This window comes from Ascaphus truei, chromosome 5 (genome assembly GCF_040206685.1).
Source record: "Ascaphus truei isolate aAscTru1 chromosome 5, aAscTru1.hap1, whole genome shotgun sequence".
Taxonomy (NCBI): domain Eukaryota; kingdom Metazoa; phylum Chordata; class Amphibia; order Anura; family Ascaphidae; genus Ascaphus; species Ascaphus truei.
Genome location: NC_134487.1, coordinates 153,167,769 through 153,185,431, shown reverse-complemented (window position 1 = coordinate 153,185,431; position 17,663 = coordinate 153,167,769). Strand labels below are relative to the sequence as shown.

The 17,663-nt window shown below is 39.8% G+C and overlaps 1 protein-coding gene across 6 annotated transcripts in view; it reads left to right on the top strand.

Moving 5' to 3' along the window:
* Positions 1 to 17,663, top strand: part of ARHGAP26 (Rho GTPase activating protein 26) — a 547,512-nt gene that overhangs the window by 423,316 nt on the left and 106,533 nt on the right. Inside the window, exon 21 of one of the 6 annotated variants that reach the window (XM_075601059.1) lies at positions 4,713 to 4,952. The exons of the other annotated variants lie outside the window; for them this stretch is intronic. Within the exon in view, the coding sequence (XP_075457174.1) occupies positions 4,713 to 4,770 (58 nt within the window). The 3' untranslated portion in view covers positions 4,771 to 4,952. Of the gene's footprint in view, positions 1 to 4,712; positions 4,953 to 17,663 lie in introns of those variants that run through there. 6 annotated transcript variants of the gene reach the window in all.

Here is a 17,663-nt window from a genome sequence, read left to right as displayed (position 1 = left end):
CCGGCTTCCCTTACTGGAAAGCCTGGCCAAAGGACTTTGATGCCAGTGGTACCAGCCGGTATCACATTGCTATGGAAATATGGACCTTTGCAGTATATTGTTATGTTGTATGTATTGCACATATGTTCCACATAGCTTGCCATATAGTGGTATCTACAGATACCAGACGGGGAGTGTTATGGAACAAGAGCCACATTTCTGACTCACCCCCCTCTCTCCTTTGCAGTTTCTGCCTGTCAGAGTTTATTCCCAGCTGCATGGAGTCTGCAGACACATACTGTGCCTGCGTGGCTTGCAACAATGTTGCACTCCTTGCCTGCGAGCATGACATCAGTGAGCTGCTACAGCAGTCTCTGAGATCCTCACCAGAATGGGCTAGTCTGCCCCCCCTCCTGTTTGTTCAGACATGGTCTGCCCCTAGACTTTTCCTTTGCCCACACCGCACCTCACTTCCTTTTCAACCCTGGAGACAGTGAGTAAAGAACCTTTCTCTGTTTATAACCCTTGGTGAGGCCATCTCTTTTTACCGGTTTCTAACTAATAATCACCACTACACACCATCCACAAGTATCTGTACCCTGCTACCTTTTCCCAATAAAGTGGAGGAAATATTACAGGACTTGGAGTGATTTAAAAGGGAACTGTGTTAATGCTATCGGGAGCCATTCATACCAACGTGCCCTGGCTTCAGAATAGTAGGAATCTTTGCCAAATGAGACACTGAAAGTACAGCAATCTTGGCCAAATGAGACACTGAAAGTACAATGGGAGAAGTAAGAGGAAATCCACGATAGAACTCTGTTACGGATACCACGGGTATGGAGTATATGAGGAAAGAGGGTGGTCCACAGTATCAAATGCTACAGAGAGGTTGGGCAATGTGAGCAGATTGTAATGACCTTTGTCTTTGCATGGAGGTTATTAGTTATTTTAGTGAGTGCTGTTTCTGTGCAGTTGGCCGTGCAGAAGCCAGATTGTAGAGGGTCTAGGAGAGAGTAGAAGTTGAGAAAATGGCGCAAGCGAGAGAACAAAAGGCGTTCAAGGAGTTTAGATGCAAAAAAACAGGAGAGACATAGAACGATAATTAGAGAGACAGGTAGGGAGTTGCGTGTTTGGAGGAGGAGGGAAAGGTACCATGGTAGAGGGAGGAGATGAAAATGTGTGAGTGAAGGGATTCGAGTAGGAGGAAGAGGTTTTAGGAGATGGGAGGGAATGGAGTCGAGAGGGTAAGTGGTAGAGAGGGAAGAGAAGATCAGCAGCGACACATCCTCCTCTGTGACAGAGGAAACAGAATTAAGGAAGGCAGGAGGAGATTTAGGAAGAGGTGTAGAATGTAAGGAGGATACAGAGACAATGTCTTCCCGAATAGAATCCACTTTTGTCTTAGTATAGTCAGCAAAGTTCTGAGGTGATATGGAGTAAGAAAAACATGTAACAGTAGTAGCAAGTCAAAGACAGAGAAGATTAGAGTTGTGAGTGTTTTTTGTTGAAGAAAAGTAGATTTGTTTAGCCTGGGAGAGGGCAGAGTTGAAACAGCCTAGGATACATGTGTAGTGAAAGAACTCTGCGAGTGTGAGATTTTGTCCAGAGGCATTCAGAGGAGCAAGTGCAGGAATGCAGCATGTGTGTGGCAGTTTAGCCAGGGTCTGAGATTAAATCAGCATATATATATGCGCCGGAAGAAGAGATCAGTGTATCTCGAAAGCTCGCACAAATAAAAGCATTTAGTTAGCCACAGAACTGTATTGTCTATTAGTTTTTTATTATATATATATAATCAAAAAATAAATAGATGATACCGTTCTGTGGCTAACGAAATGCTTTTATTTGTGCGAGCTTTCGAGATACACTGATCTCTTCTTCTGGCGATGTTACAATGAATGAAGCAAGCAAAAGCTATACTATAAACAGTGTCTATTGGAATGTTATCTGTGCTGGTCCTTCCCCCGGTGTGGATGTGTTTTATGGCTGGAGGTGTCAAAAGATTCCTGAAAGCAAGTGATGGAGTGTGTATGTGTATCAGTGTGAATTAACATGAATTAACATGAATGGAGAGCCCACAGTATTGATTATTGAAGCTCGGCTAACACGGTACTGATACCTCTACATGAATATATATATATATATATATATATATATATATATATATTTATTTTACGGGTGAGCACTTTCCCTTCTGTTTTGGCACTAAAAATGCTTGTATTCTGTTTTTTGCTAAAACTTTGTTTGGATTGTTGGTGGGGGGGAGGGGCGCGGGGGGGGCGCGGAAGAGAGTTGGCTTGTAAACACGATAGGGTGAAACCTGGCAGGGTGTACAATATGAGTCTAATAAGAATGTCACAAACCTCCATTCAACACTGACTAGTTTAAAAAATAACAAACTAATAATCTGAAGGCGAAATGAAAATTAATTTTGAAGAGCTATGCGAGCCATAGGAAAACAGAGCTCAGGAGCGCATTCAAACCGTTGTGTATATAAAATATAAAAAATACACATAATGCAATAACGTTTTGTGAAAAGGTGATATTGATTAGAATAATAAATTGTTCACTCACATATTCCGTGAGTGAAAGATAGCCTTTCGGTTATGTGGAGTAACCACCTCATACAGTGTTTTCATGGGGACATTGTTCAGAACCAGATAAATGTTGCAGAGGAACAGGGACAGAAAATTCCCATGTATGAAAAAATAGAGGATACAAATAATGGTGCAGGTTGCTTTATAACAGTATTATTAAAATAAGTAATGGCCTCACAAACAGGATATGGATTCAAGCAGTGGGACCACACTGGGTCAGACAGTGGAGAAAAGGCAGCTCTCCCTCCCTCACTTGTAGTCCACCTGCGACGGCCCTGCAAAGTGGACTTTATTTACCTTCACTTGGTTTAAACTCACAATGGTATTTGTGCTTGACTTTTTGTGTCTTCATCTCTATGTGAACCAGTCATTGGGGACCACCAATGTAATTTAGAGAACACATTTTGAGAACCCCTGGTATGCAAATTCTTGTTTCATTCAGAAGATATTTTTCCCCTCAATATCTGTATAGTTGGACAAAAAAAAAAAAAAAACAAAGCCCAGGAAAAATCTGGTAATATAATTTCCTAATTTTTAGTGCCATTAATTAAGGGTGAGGTTATTATTTGGGAAATAACTCGACAAGATACTGACCAAACATGTAGAATTGAAGCAATGTGTAGCAGCTGTTAAGTGAATTATTTCTCATATTACTTAATAGCAAGAGGAAATGCTGGTGGATTCATTTGATCCTAAATGGCATATAAAATAAATAATTTGATTGCATTGTATCCTACACTAAGGAATAATCTCTCTCTTGTGCCTGTAGGTGATAATTTGTTACCTTATAGTTATGCTTTTAATTTCTGTGCCACTATTCCATTTTTGTTTGTATTTCGAAATATGTATTAATCTTTTTAAAAAAATACAAATAAAAAAATAACGGGGAAAAATATTTTTGAGGATGCAGAAATCCAATGCTTGCTCTTTCTCACCTGTAAATGCATAACATGGCAGGAGGAGGGGCAACTTTTGGAACAAAATGCACCAAAGGCAAGTAATGTGTAATCTGTTAAATCTGGGTGTTACAGTGAGCTGTCGGCAAGTTTGAGGCCCATTTATTTATTAAGCAGTCTTCTGCCATAAGGCACCTTCTGGGAGGTTGGAAGATCTCTTCGATTCCGTTCAAGTCAATAAGTTTTAAAGTGTCTTATGGCAGAAGACTGTTTAGTAACCAGGAGCCTATATGTCGATTCTACACCACTCAGACTATGAGAATTGCAATTCAACAATGACATAATGCATAAATACAAAGATCTATCACCAGGATTCAGCAAACTCAGATGTAGGGTATTGTACCTGATCTGGCGTGTACTTTCATTGAGCGCATCATCACTTGATAAATCTGTCCCTGTGAACAGTACAGCGCACGTATTTCGTAACACCACTAAAGTTCAACCATGTCTAAACCAAGATGGTCAATTTATGAAAACTCTTTTCAAGGAGATTTGGAAGGAAAATCCATGAGGTCTCAGGAGGTTTTCCATTGGCTTGAAGCAGCTTTTTTTTCCAGGGAGAAAAAAGAAAAAACCTTTTCAGAAAATTTGAGGGAGTCTCCAACAAGGAGAGTTGACAAGTCAAAACGTGACTTCAAAATCTAGGCCGATTTATGAACAACATAAACTTCTTCATTGTAGTCACAGAAAAATGTATATACAGTATGTCCCCAACAATAGTTTTTTTAGCTACTGTAGTTCATCTTGAGTAATGACATTGTGTTCCTTTATCAAGGCAAATTGGAGTAATTCTGGAGCACTTCACTGCTCCATATACAGTATATCAAATACAAAATTCAGTGGAAAGCCGTAGAATATTTTTCTTTGATATATCTGGTGCAGTGTTTTTGCTCTACAATTGCTCCACTTTTCCTTCGAAACCTCCGTGCTGAACCTTTCACAGGCAAAGTGCCCGGCTTCCTACTCCTTTCCCTAGTCGCTTCTCCACAGAAGCGGCCTAAACGAGGGCAGGACTTCACTGATGTATATTGTGCTTCTCTGTGAATAGGTAAACGTCAGACATTTTTTTAAGATAGAAAAGGATCAACAAATGCTAAGAATGAGTACATTTGTTTCACTTAGAATAACCACTTGTTACATTCCGTGAACGTCACCACATTTTTTGCTTGTTTTCTAGGGGAGATCTAGATGGGAGAGGAGAGGATCCTCCTCTTCTGTGCGCTGCATCGCGGTGATGTCACTATCATGTGATTGTAGAGGACCGATCACCTGGTTGAAACTCGCCGGAACAGTTGCGATTTACAAAATGTTATTTTTTGGTGTTCTACTTTGGACCGTTCCTTTAACCACCATATTCGATAGGTCACGCAAGCAACTTATTAATAAAGTATCTTCTATTAAAGTGCATGACACAGTGCTTTCTCTAGCATACTTTATTATTCGGCTTTCCAGCCACCCCAGTGATTTCTGCCTAATTACAGTAGTATCTCGGACACATTAGTTCCATGTTTAAATAGTTGTTTTTCCTTTTTTACTGAAGTAACTTTTTTTGTAATTAACATCACTGTTGTTGTTGTTTTTTAGTTTGAACTGTTTTCTTGCCAGTTCCCATATACATTCACCAATCGCAAAGCCTGCTGGTTTTCTGTCTTTGAAATCCTCTACACTAAATGAATACTGACGTTAGTTTTTACAAGCTGCACTGGGGCACCGTGGCACATTGTGTAAGGCGGTGTGGGTTCGCTTACGCCAGCATACCGGTAGCAAAGCTCTGCAGGTTGAGCATCCACCATGCTAAATGTTAACCCCCTAAATTCAAAAGGGGGCCGCAACAAATCTCTAAGGGCAACCAAGGAGTTAAAGGGGCAGTCCAATTATCGTACACCAACAAATTCCACGTCTTTTTAATCTAACAGTCTTCTTTAAATATATATATTTTGTCCCCTGTACTCCTTTCTTACTGCTCCATTTTTTATCGAAGTTGAAATTGTTTCTCTGCTCTCAAAAGGAAATTGTGCCATTACTACACATATTTACTTCAATCCCCCTTCCCATAGTTATTTTAGCTATTTTCTCTGCTGCACAAACCTGCCAGATCTGAGGCGGAAATCTGACTACGTTTGCGCCAGATCAAAGTAAATACCACTTGTGGTGCATTTGCATGTTTCACAGGTCTGCAACCCTGTCTTTCCCCATTAGCCCTTAGCAAACAGTGCTTCCATTGCAACCAAGGATTATGGGTAAGGACATGAGCACTCGCAGTGAATCACTCTTTACTTCTTATCCATTTTAACATTGGAACCTATAAGCTTATGCCTGCTGCATGGAGGGGTGGTGGGTTTTTGTCACTTTTTTTTTTTTTTTTTTTTTTTTTTACACCAAATGCACAAAACATGATTAATTAGTTTCTTTAATTTGGCAAAACTGTGAGCAAAAAAAAAATTGGTCTGGTGCATTGAAACCATTCAAGATTAATATTTTCAGTTCAGAATCATGTTTTTCCCCATTTAGGATACAGTGCACAAAATCTATGTAATATTGAATGTTTTGTGCAATATGATTTCATCTCTGAATATCTCTAATGTTGGTCCCATAGAAGGTATCCCAATTGCAACCATCAACGAATTCAAATATTTATGCCATTTTGTTTTATTGTTGTTCCTGTGATGGGGGACGCCAGAGGTGGCTACCAGTGCGAGGTTACTAAATGCACAATAACTCTGCTATGGTGATTTCAACATTTGATTTCACTACCCTATGAGCCTTTTACAAGCGCCTAAAAGTTACATGGTGTATGTACATTCGCTTTGTTTTGAGCTTTTTCGGCATACAGATGTAGCAAACGTTATTGAAACCTGTGACGCTCTGCAGCGAGGCATACAGAATGCACCACCAATGGGGGAAGAGGTCATTGTTTTGAAACTGACGCAGGCGGGACTATCGAGCTATTTCACCCACAGGAGCGCCCCACAGTTTGCAATAATGTTGGCTACATCTGTACATTTGAAAAGAATTTAAAAGGTCCAATCCCTGACATTGTATAGTGAAAACCAATATTGTTAGTCCCCATTTGATAAAATGTTTAAGATGAGTACAAAGACCTTTTGACTTACTTTTTGACGTAGACCTCCAGACAAATCTGGATCCATTGATCACATGTCCACTTTTGGTAGTAATGATTTTAAGTCAATGCAAATAACCGTTTCAATGCAAATAACCGTTACAAGGCAAATGAATGAAACACAGTGCTGAATATTTGTATTACACAATGTGCATCCCTAAACCTTTTTGCTGGGTTGCAGTAGGAAAGGGTCTGAATGCAATGCGCTGCTGCCCCTCCCAGCAGTTGTGGGATTAAGTTGTCAGGAAATTAGAACCCTGTCAAATTTACTTAGTGTCTTTAGATTCAAACACACGCTGTCCTCCTTCCACTTCTGATATATATATTTATATTATTATAACCGTTCGATCCTTCGCAAACATCTGTAGGGTTTTCAAAACATCAAGTACTTGGAAGTTTTTATTTACGTCGTTTTCATTTTCTCTGTACAACTCCCCTGTGCTATTTCTTCGTCATCCCGTTGTAAAATTTTATTTTCTGGAGAAATACTTATGTTATATTAGAAAATTCTTTCGGATCCTGGAAAATTCTCGATGGCAGTTTTTTTTTTTTTTTTTTTTTTTCCCTTAAACATTTTCGGTTCTGTTTTAAAAAATCTTTTGGTACTAATCATTGCAATTGTTTGTAATTGTTCCGGGAATCTCAGTTATTTAAGTAGAAGTCCTCAACTTAAGCTATTTTCCAGTATATTACAGTACTCCACAGTGCTGGGCTGTTCAGAGATGGACTTCTAGGCCTAAAATGAAGTTACACTAACCAAACCTAAGGAGGAGCCCAGCTGTAATATTATGTAGCTGGCTGGGTTATGCAATAGCAAATGCTCCAAAGTTTTAAGCAGGGCAGGGCGGTTGTTTCCTTTATTTCCTCTTCCATATGTTGGTTCTGCTAAGAGCTCGGTCAGTACAGATGCCAAGTCTGTCACAAACCCTGAATATATGCTCCTGTTATGTCTAATTGTGGGCCTGCTCCATAATGAAATAATCAATCTGCTGTCTACTTAAGTTATCACGAAAATATTTTATTTCCCAAACAAACAGCTTAATAGATTTAGACAGAGGCTTATTCTGAAGTCATAAATACTTAACAATATTGTCAGTTGAACTTGGAGACCTTAAACTCTTAGAAATGGTGACAATAGGCCAAATACAAAGACCTCATCTAGATAATCTCAAACATGGTCACGGTTCGCTGTATTGTGATATCCTACTGAATACAGCATCACCTCTGAATTCATTACAATGTGTTTAGTAATCTAAAATGTATTGCACTTACTGTGTCTGATAACACAGGTGACATTTCTAAATGCCTCTGCCTTTGTCCAGTCTTCTCCACTCTGCTTCCAACCAAAGTCAGACAGAGTGGGCAAAATGGCTGCACTAAAAATGGACATCTTATTATGGGAGTTTTTAGAGTTGCTTTATAGGACGGATGCTCAAAGCCAGTGTTTTGTGTTCAGCAAACTTTTTTTTTAAAGTACGGAAGTAGGTCACACTGCTACGGCTGTAAAGGGCTCTTCAAATGTTATTTAGCATCCCCTTTTAATAGACAATTGTGTTTGATTAAAATAATGAATTCCAGGTAGGGCTTTGTAACATCTATAATTACGAAAGCGGTTAATTTAGTTGTGGTGTCAACACAAAGAGCATGTTTTAAAGCATGTGATATGCTCACTGTTTCCTAAATTAAGCCCACTTTTAAAAAAAAATATGACTTGCTAATTATGATTGTGGAGGGTACAATGCTTTGCTGTCCTCTAGCAGTGAAGGGGTTATAGGTCTGCAAATTGTCATAATAGTCTCTCTTTTTTGAGTTATAATTGAAAATGTGGCCTGGATAGACGTGAAAGTAGTTGTCATGGGAGCAGGAGAAACGAGAAATGATGATTAAAGGGGGAAGAAGAGAACAGCAGAAATGAGGGATATGAGAGGAAAAAAAGGAACCCGTAGAGAGAGTGAAGGGTGGAACTGTCAGGAGAGAAAAGCAGAATGTGGGGCAGGGTAGAGTGGAGGAAGGAACTGGGCAAAAGAGAAATGAGGAACAGGGTAGCAAACTAGAGAGAATAGGGGGAGAAAGGGATGAGGGAGTAGGGCAGAGGCATTGAGAAGCGAGTAATGTGGATGAGGAAAGGGATACTGGAGGGGGGGGGGAAGAAATAGAGAGATAAAATGGGAACAATAGAAGGTTTATGAGTTTCCACCATTTACTATATAATGTATTCTGCTGCCTTTGACCGCAGATACATTAGTGGGTTACCAGAATTCCATAGGGAACAGTGAAAACAAAATAGTTTATAATCAAGCCCGCTTTAGATGCCGACAGGGAGGGACCTAAACTGCATTATAAATCATCTATCATTGAAGAGGTTAACTTGAAGTTTGGAAACTCGTAGTCTGACAGGAAACCCAAGTGTCTTATTTTCACTAAGTGACTTTTAGCAGGTTAACATATAGGTGTTTTCTGTATCGTTGTTCTGGGGCAAATTGTGCTTGCATTCCTATTATTTTGGATGCTGTTTATCACAGTCAATTTGTTGCTGCTGATGGAAACAGATTTCCCAGGCTACACATGTATTAAGTTCAGTGCCTTTTTCATCGCTAGTAACCGGTGGAAACCAGGTCTATAATAATGGATATATTATGGCCTGTGCTTTTATTATAACGTACTGCAGTGGGAAGAAAATTGTGAAATACAGTTGGGGTTTGAGCTAGCTGGGAATGAAAGTTGAAATTGAAAATATAACTTTAGTAAATATTCTATTCTAAGGACATAAACATCATTTCAGATATAAAACGAGATGTTACAGTATTAAAAAATATATATATATTTTAAAAATTGACGAATAAGTATGCAGTAGGTGCACTGTAAAGATGTGGATTGATCTATCTTTGCAGGTTGGTGGTGAAGATAAAAATGCAGGATTGTTTGCCCACATTCTTGCTTAAACAATTGAAATATGCAATGTATAGTATGTACAGTACATGCTGTCATTAGAAAAGCAATTTATTATTGACTGTTCTAGAAGTGAATGTGTAGCAGAAATAAAAAACGGAATGTTTAAATTGACTTTGGGAGGTTATGCTAAAACTTACCAGTCTACTTAAAATTCATCAACATAAATTTCCCTTGGTTTGGCGTAATCAGCTATCTCCACCACCCAAGTGGATATCTACCCTACTGTTTCTTATTCGCCCTGTAGCAGAAAAACACGAATTTGGGGTCCCCTAGAGCCAGACTATGCTATTTTCATCTTTGGGGATGCCCTGATTTCCGAGATTCTTACCGGGGAGGTTACCAGCATTACTTCCTGGTTTTTAAAGGGATTTAGATGACTGTCCAGCAATGTAACGTCTTCCTATTTTCCAACTTGAAAATGCAGATTTGGTTGCCATTTTGTTTCCCCTGGAGGGAGATTTAAAAGTGGTAATATCACTGCTCTGTTTATTTTTAGCCAGATGGTAGGAGGGGAGAATCACAAGCAGGTTGTAGTGTGAAGCCAACAACACACAGTTAAGCTCCAGACAGGGCAGCAAGGCCCTCCACACAGGAGTAGGGAGCGTGAACAGCAGGGCTTCTACCACAAGGTGATAGTGTAGCCCTCTCCTCAACATGCCAGCCAGGCAGACTCCAGTTACACAGGGGTCTGTACTCCAATAGGGAGCATTCGGCTCACCGGTGGTTCAATTACAGTATCCCTGGCAATTTAATTCGGCAGGCTGGATTCTGTACATGGCCTAGGGGGAACTCCTGGGATGATATTGCTAGTCTAATTCCTGGCCAAGATTATCTGTAGATGCTTTGATCTGAGGCAGTTAACAGTGATGGCTAACAGTCCAGTCACAGGTGGCTAAAATACGAAAGTAACAAGGAGAGATATCAATTCTACTATGAGATTGCAAGCCTCCCTGATCATCTCAGGATTGTCGACACACATCCAAGATGACTTCCTCTTGGCCACGAAGTAAAGAAAATAAGAAAATTAAAATGCCTAAATCATTTTTTAACTAAAGTGCTCCTGGTGACACTTTAAAAAAACATTTTTAAACACAAAAAAAAGATAGTAAAGTTTGAAGCAGAAGGTCTCTGGAGCTGAACCACGTTAATTTCAGCTCCAGGGACCCGCTGCTTCCTGAGATATTTGCCTCCGACGGGGCTAGTTGGGGCTAACATAATGACGACTTAAGTGTCCCATATCCTGCAGGCCAATAGGAAGCCGTGACGTCATCCATTGTGGCTTCCTATTTGCCCACTTCATGCAGGACATTTAAACTGAGCAGAGATACTGACAACATCGACAGCGGTAAGTATTTCGGGAAGCAGGGGGTCCCCAGAGCTGACATTACTGGGGCTCAGCTCCGGAGACCCCTTACTTGAAACCTATGCTTTAAAAAAAAAAAAAAAAAAAAAACCTGCAATGCAGCTTTAAAGACCACTCACCCTTACATTATGACTGTGTTACGCCGGTGCTGCCCGCAGACCAGACCCATCCCCTAAGCTGAAGGGGAAGTGGTAATACATGCACCCGCAGCAAAGGGAGCGTGTCCGGCGTGTGGTATTAAGCGTTGCCAGGCCAGATGTAGTAAGGTAGACAATACTTGCCGGTACCGGGTGTAGAAGTAGAATCGTGATTGTCACGCCGAGGTCAGGGAGCGGAGTACAGAGAAGCTAGATAAAGCAGGGAGGTCCAATCAGGAACAGGGGCAGGTCAGGAGGAACTGCAGGAAGACTCTCTGGATTGGTGCAGCCATTACAAGCCAGGTGGATCTTAGTCTTGCAGTTAGCACGGCTGTGCGGCATGCGGGGGCGGAGACTGAGGTCCGGGGGGCGGGAAAAAGAGTGTGCACTGTGTGCGTGCTCCGTAAGGCGCGTGGGCGCGCGACCCGTGCCGGAGGAAACTGGACGTGTGCGTGCGGGGAGAAGGGACCGCGCCGGGCGCTGAGGAGGGGGAATAGCGGCGGAATCGCCGACCGGGGTGATCCCGCGACGGCCGCAGAGACGAGGAGCCGCGGAGGCCGGTAAGGCAGAGTTGCACCGTGTGTCCAGGATTTCCCTGAAGGTAGAGTGTGTCCTCTGTGGGGGGCTGAGGGGACGCCGATTCCTAACAGATTGACAGTATCAGTAGTCTTAAATCTGGCACCCATCTAAACAGGACATATTATACCTCCGCTTCTGCAATACCTTCGTGCCATTTCACCACGTGCTATATTGAATATGGCAGAAATTAAGTATTTTTTTTTATCAATCTGGCTCACGAGAGGTTAAGGTTGGTTACAAATTGTCTTAAAAATAACAGAATTGTTTTTATGGCAGGTTAAACCCCCTGACCAGAGCCACCTTTGAATCTGAGAGAGAAGACAGAAGCCTGATTATCCCACTTAAAGGACGGTTTGAGTTTGAATCTTGCATATACTGTGGACTTTTGACCAGGGCTTGATTCTGAGCTAATTCTTATTTGGCTACTTTGTGTCTTGTAGGGGGGGATAGGGTTAAGGGAAGTACCTTGTGGTTCCGTTGGACCCAAGGGAACGGGCCTGAGGAAAGGGTTGTTGCCCTGAAACGTTGCCCCTCTTACCCTCCCCCATTGTCTTATTCTTTGTTTATTTGTTTGCAGTTTTTCCTTTAGTGTTTTTTCCCCCACTCCCCTTCCATGTGTCTCTCCCCCTGCTTTTTAAGATCCATATATTCTGCATTTATAGTCGTGTAGCATTTCCATATTTGTGTGATACCTATTGTTCTATGATTACCGCTATTACATTTTTGTCTTATTCCGTGACTCTTTCGTTTTCTCTATTAATCAGTGTGTGCTGGAGCCCTTGTTTTGGTTTATATGATCTTCAGTGGGGTTGTTTGGGCCCACTTTGTTCCGTTTGCACCCTGTACTTCATGCTATTTTATTCATTATTTAGAGTGCTGTCTATAATTGTTTATACACTAGTTATATGGGCTGATCTAGGAAGAAAGGATATCTGGTTTTGCAAGTGGATGGATTGAAATATGACTTTGTCACTAGAATAAACAGAACCCTTTTAAATGTAGCATGAAAGGATTCTTAAAGGGATCTGCAAATACCAGAGGGCGGGGCTAGAAAGGTAGTCCAAAAAAGTTTGAAGTTCTGAAATATGGAATCCTGGGCCTGACCGCAATTCACCAGAATAACAAATAGATATTTGTAACTGTTGTAATTAATTAATTAAGTGCACAAATTTAATATGTATAATCTGTTTCTCGTGCAAAAATATCAGTTATCTGGTCATATTTCATATCCAGACGTGAATATTATGTACACAGACGCAACAGTGAAGATGGTGTTTGTCGAATTATTATAGAAACAAAGTTATGAAGTCTTTTATAAATTACATTATTTGATAAAATTGTCTGTATTGTATACGGTTTATTGTAATCTTTTTCTGTAACCTGTGCGCTGTATATTTTGTATATTAAAGCTGAAATGTAATTAGTAATATTTTGGACTCTGAACTGTTGCATGCTTTGATGCTTTGTAGAGAGTAATTGACCTTTTTGGACATTTTTTGCGATAACAGATTTTTGTGTGTTAAGTACATAGTTTTTCTTTAGCAAACTGGGACCGAAGACCCTGACAAATATAGTTTTTGTAGTTCGTAGTGTATAGATGGTCACTGCAGCAGGAATTCAACCGGAAACATGAGTAGTTAAAAACAGCTTTATTAAACTAGAATGCTGCGCATCACAGAGAGCCACTCTGACGCGTTTCGTTCCTGTGTGGAACAAAAGAGTTGTTGGTGCCAGCGGGTTAAAGATATTTTGTAACCGAGTAAGGGTAGAAATAAACTCATTTGAATTACCTAGCGAAGGAGAATGATGAGGCGGCTAGTTAACTGTGTATTAACTCTGGTTACATATATAACTCACGCTCACAAGTGTGCTGTTCATGACAGATGGTATATTGGGACGGATTGAGGGGAGATATTCTTTTGAGGGACCCCGCAGGAAGAAGATTGGATCAGTTACATAGCTGTGTATTAACCCTTGTCCCATATACAGGTCACGTGTTCACAGGTGTATTGTACATGATGACACTTGGTCCAAAATATGTTTTAACGGTTCAGGAAAAAATAGCTGTTCCCCTGGTCTTAAAATGGTTTAATCACTTCTCAATGCATATTAAAATGAACTTGAAAAGAAATGTAAATGTGCAGTAAGTCAATGAATACCAACTATAATCACACGAAAAATGAAAGAAAGTGACCCAAAATGCATTTTTCTCTTATGGCTCCCAAAAAGACATGTTTATTGTTTTGCAAATTATTCCATGTGACATTCACTTGCCAGGCAAGGTTCGCTTTTGCATTATTTTTCTACTCTATGTAGGATTTAGTGTTTCTGCCGTTTAGCAACTTGCTACATTGCACACTTCATTTGAAGCAAGCATTATTTTCAAATACAGTACAGTAATACAATGTGTTGCTTTCTCACATAAAGGTTATCACTTTGCATGTTTAGGCAGCTGGCAATTTAAAGCCACAGAAAATCCACCCAGCCTGCTCTGGGTTCAATTTTCTTTTAATCTAGAACTCTTTACAAAATGTCATTTTTTTTTTTATTGTCAAGATGCCCTGTTGAGTCAGAATATGGCAGGAGCACCAAAATTAAAGCAAATATGACAAATTTGCAACCAAATAATACTTGAAAAAGAACACTGTACAAATGGGAAATGTCACAAACAAGATTGTTACGGGATTAGGAGAAGGGCAAGCTAGCTTTAAATCTTCTGTTGTAACGTGCAGTGAAAGGCTCCTTCAGTAGAACACAATTGATATTGTTTTACGTTATAAGGGGAGATTTACGAAGTTCAGATAAAAGGTATTGGCCTTCGATACCGCATTAACAATCAATAAAGTTAATGGGATCCAACTGCAATACACCATATCGGAGCTTAGTGAATCCCAGTCATTGTGGCATTTTTTTTTATCTTCAGACATATTATCAGAGATAACAAAGCATATCCATCTATATATTCTGTTTTATATATTCTGAGATATAGAGGATGATTTGCAAGAACTACCCAGACAAGCTTTGTTTAGCAGGAAAGCGGGATAGGGAGTTTACACAACCCTGTAGCATGTTGTGTTTTATTTTTAATTATGATATTTTACCAGGAAAAATACAAGTCCAAATTAATTAGAGTTGCTAAGAACTGGATAGTAATTCTGTGCCACACTAAGATAAGCATCTCATTTTGAAGTACACCCTGAGCAGGCACACGCAGGGAAAGCGGTTAATATCACACCATTGTATTATGAGATGCATCCTGCCCACTCAGTGTTACTTGGAAGTGCTTTTCTTTTGGGCTTCCAACACCTTGCCCCATTTATTTTAATTGGGACCTAATCCTGCTCTGGCAGATGTCTTCACAGTATATTGAATAGGGACTAAACAGGGAGAGGAGGGACACACCTTACAAACAGTGGCAAAGGGGCCTAGCTGATGCAGTGCATAGACTTGACTGAGAACAAAGATGAAGATGGAATTCGGCGGTTAATTACGCGATAGTGATTTTGTTTTGGGATACAATGTCAGTCAGCATATGAAGCCTAACACAAATGTGGACAGTGAATTTAAAGGTTACGTTTTTTTATTCTCTTGGCTCCTTCACTGATCTTCATACTATCATATTGGGAAGCTTAGCTGATTATTATTAACCCCCCTCCCCCCCACCCCCCCCCCCCCCCCAATGCAGTGATGGAATGAAGACTGCTAAACCCATTGTAAAAGCATGATGTGCTGCAGTTTATTTTAAGGGAGTTGTATTGTTTGTTTTATTTAACATTGGAATCATACAGTATGATGAGTGGGTGAACCATGGTCTTGCAGTGAAAGTAGGCAATACAGATTTGAGAAATGTCAGTTTTTATTTAATTCAAGATGTTTTAATTTTTTTTTATTGAAGACAAATATATATATATATATATATATATATATATATATATATATATATATATGCAAATATATATATATATATATATATGCAAATATATATATATGCAAATATAGCTGTATGCTCATCTGCATGTCTTAGGCAGGTCTGCAACCCCGCCTTTCTATATATATATATATATATATATATATATATATATATATATATATATATATATTCTCCCAAACAACTTTAAAACAATTGGGCTCATGAAGTCAGGCATCTTGTTAAAGCTGCAGACCAATCAATATCCTACGTGTGTTATTTTCACATGATCTTCCCCACAGAACTTTGCATCTTTAGTCCTCTTCTGCTGCACTGACCGACGCCATTTAGTGAACCCCCGAGCCGAAGCTATGCCGGTCGATCGGCAGCTTAGCTAATTACTTATCAATGTGTGGATTGTACTGATGCACATATTAAAGAGAAAAAAAATAAAATAAAAACCAGCATCTCGGACGGCTGCTTTAAGTTCTGCAAGTATTGGAACTGTTTTTATGTTCCTAGGTATGTACAGTATTCATAACAACTAAGAGCACATGAATTGATGAGTGGTTTCAGCTCACTGCTTCTTCTTTTGCTTGAGATTACGGAAATCGCAAACGCCCAGACACTGTGGCTTTGTTGTATGAGCCCATATGTATCCTGTTATATAAAGCGGTGAATTGGGGGTTACCTCAAGCCAGAAAACAAATAGGACTTCATTTGATTAGTGCAACATCCAACGTACCAATTTTTAAGGAAATAGTGTTACATAACAAGTAAATACAGATGCAGCAGCCGTTATGAAAACATTTCACGGAGCCATTTTTCGTGAACTCTGCTGTATTCCACGCGGCATTCACTCGTTATTCTTCCGTGAATGCCGCCAATCACACCAGTCACACCTTTGTTTACCGTTGTTGATTTATTTGAATTACCTGGATTCTGATTTCTTTGTGTATTGTTCTTCGCGTATCCGCCAGATGGCAGATAGTGCAAAAATGAATTCCCTTTGCACTACAGTATCCAGTGGCTAGTACAAATACTACACAGTACCGTACTATAACAATTTGCAGGTGTTTAAAAACCATATAAAAACCAACTCTACTACAGTGACCCATTGTGAATCGACCTTGGTCGCTGAAGACGTTATGAAATGTAGGCGTTTCATAATAAAAATCTCTAAAACACAATGCTGTGGGCTTTTTTCTACATTGTTATCCTTGCCCAATTGCTGGACACCATGTCAACCCTGTACATGTATACCAAACCTGACTATAGTTATGCATATTTAATATTTTCTGCAATTAATGCTGGAAAAGATAAGAAAGCGACATTATCAGAAATATATGAATATTTCATTTCGAATTATGATTTTTTTTTTCAAATTTTCACCGAAAGTTCGTGGGTGGAAGCATTCGGTAAAGGAAACATTAAGTAATGAGCAATGCTTTTTTCGCACTGCACCTCCTCTAGGCGATAGAAGAGGGTATTGGTCTGTAATCCCACATTTTGACAGTATGTTTGCTCATGGCAACTACAAAAGGAGAAAGTTCGGGTTTAATCCATTTAAGATTCGTCTTTCTCGATCCAGCAATGTACCTGCATCGGTTTACCAATACTATTGCAATAACGGTCCGACTGTCCGTGAAAATTTGGTGAACGCAATTCTTGCTACCTGGCCCCGCCAGATTACCAGCAAGATTTCCAGACGGATTTCCAACATGATTATCAGTTTCAGCAGCTCCAGCAGGCACCTGTCAACTACGTGTATAATGCTGTAAACTATAATGCAGACTATAGGAGTGACCCTAGCTTGTACGCACAATACACCTCTGACAATGGCTCATCTGCAACCATTTGGCAAAGTTTATAATGAAGGTAAATATCATGCACTACAGTATACTGTATTACACTATACAGCACAGTATTGACTTTAATTCCCAATGACACTACAGTAGTGTATGCCTGCCATACAGTGTCAATGCTTGTACTGTACTTATGCACACTACAGCGCGACTTGATGCATGTGCAATACAGTAAATAATAGCATACAGTAATTTTTTTTCCCA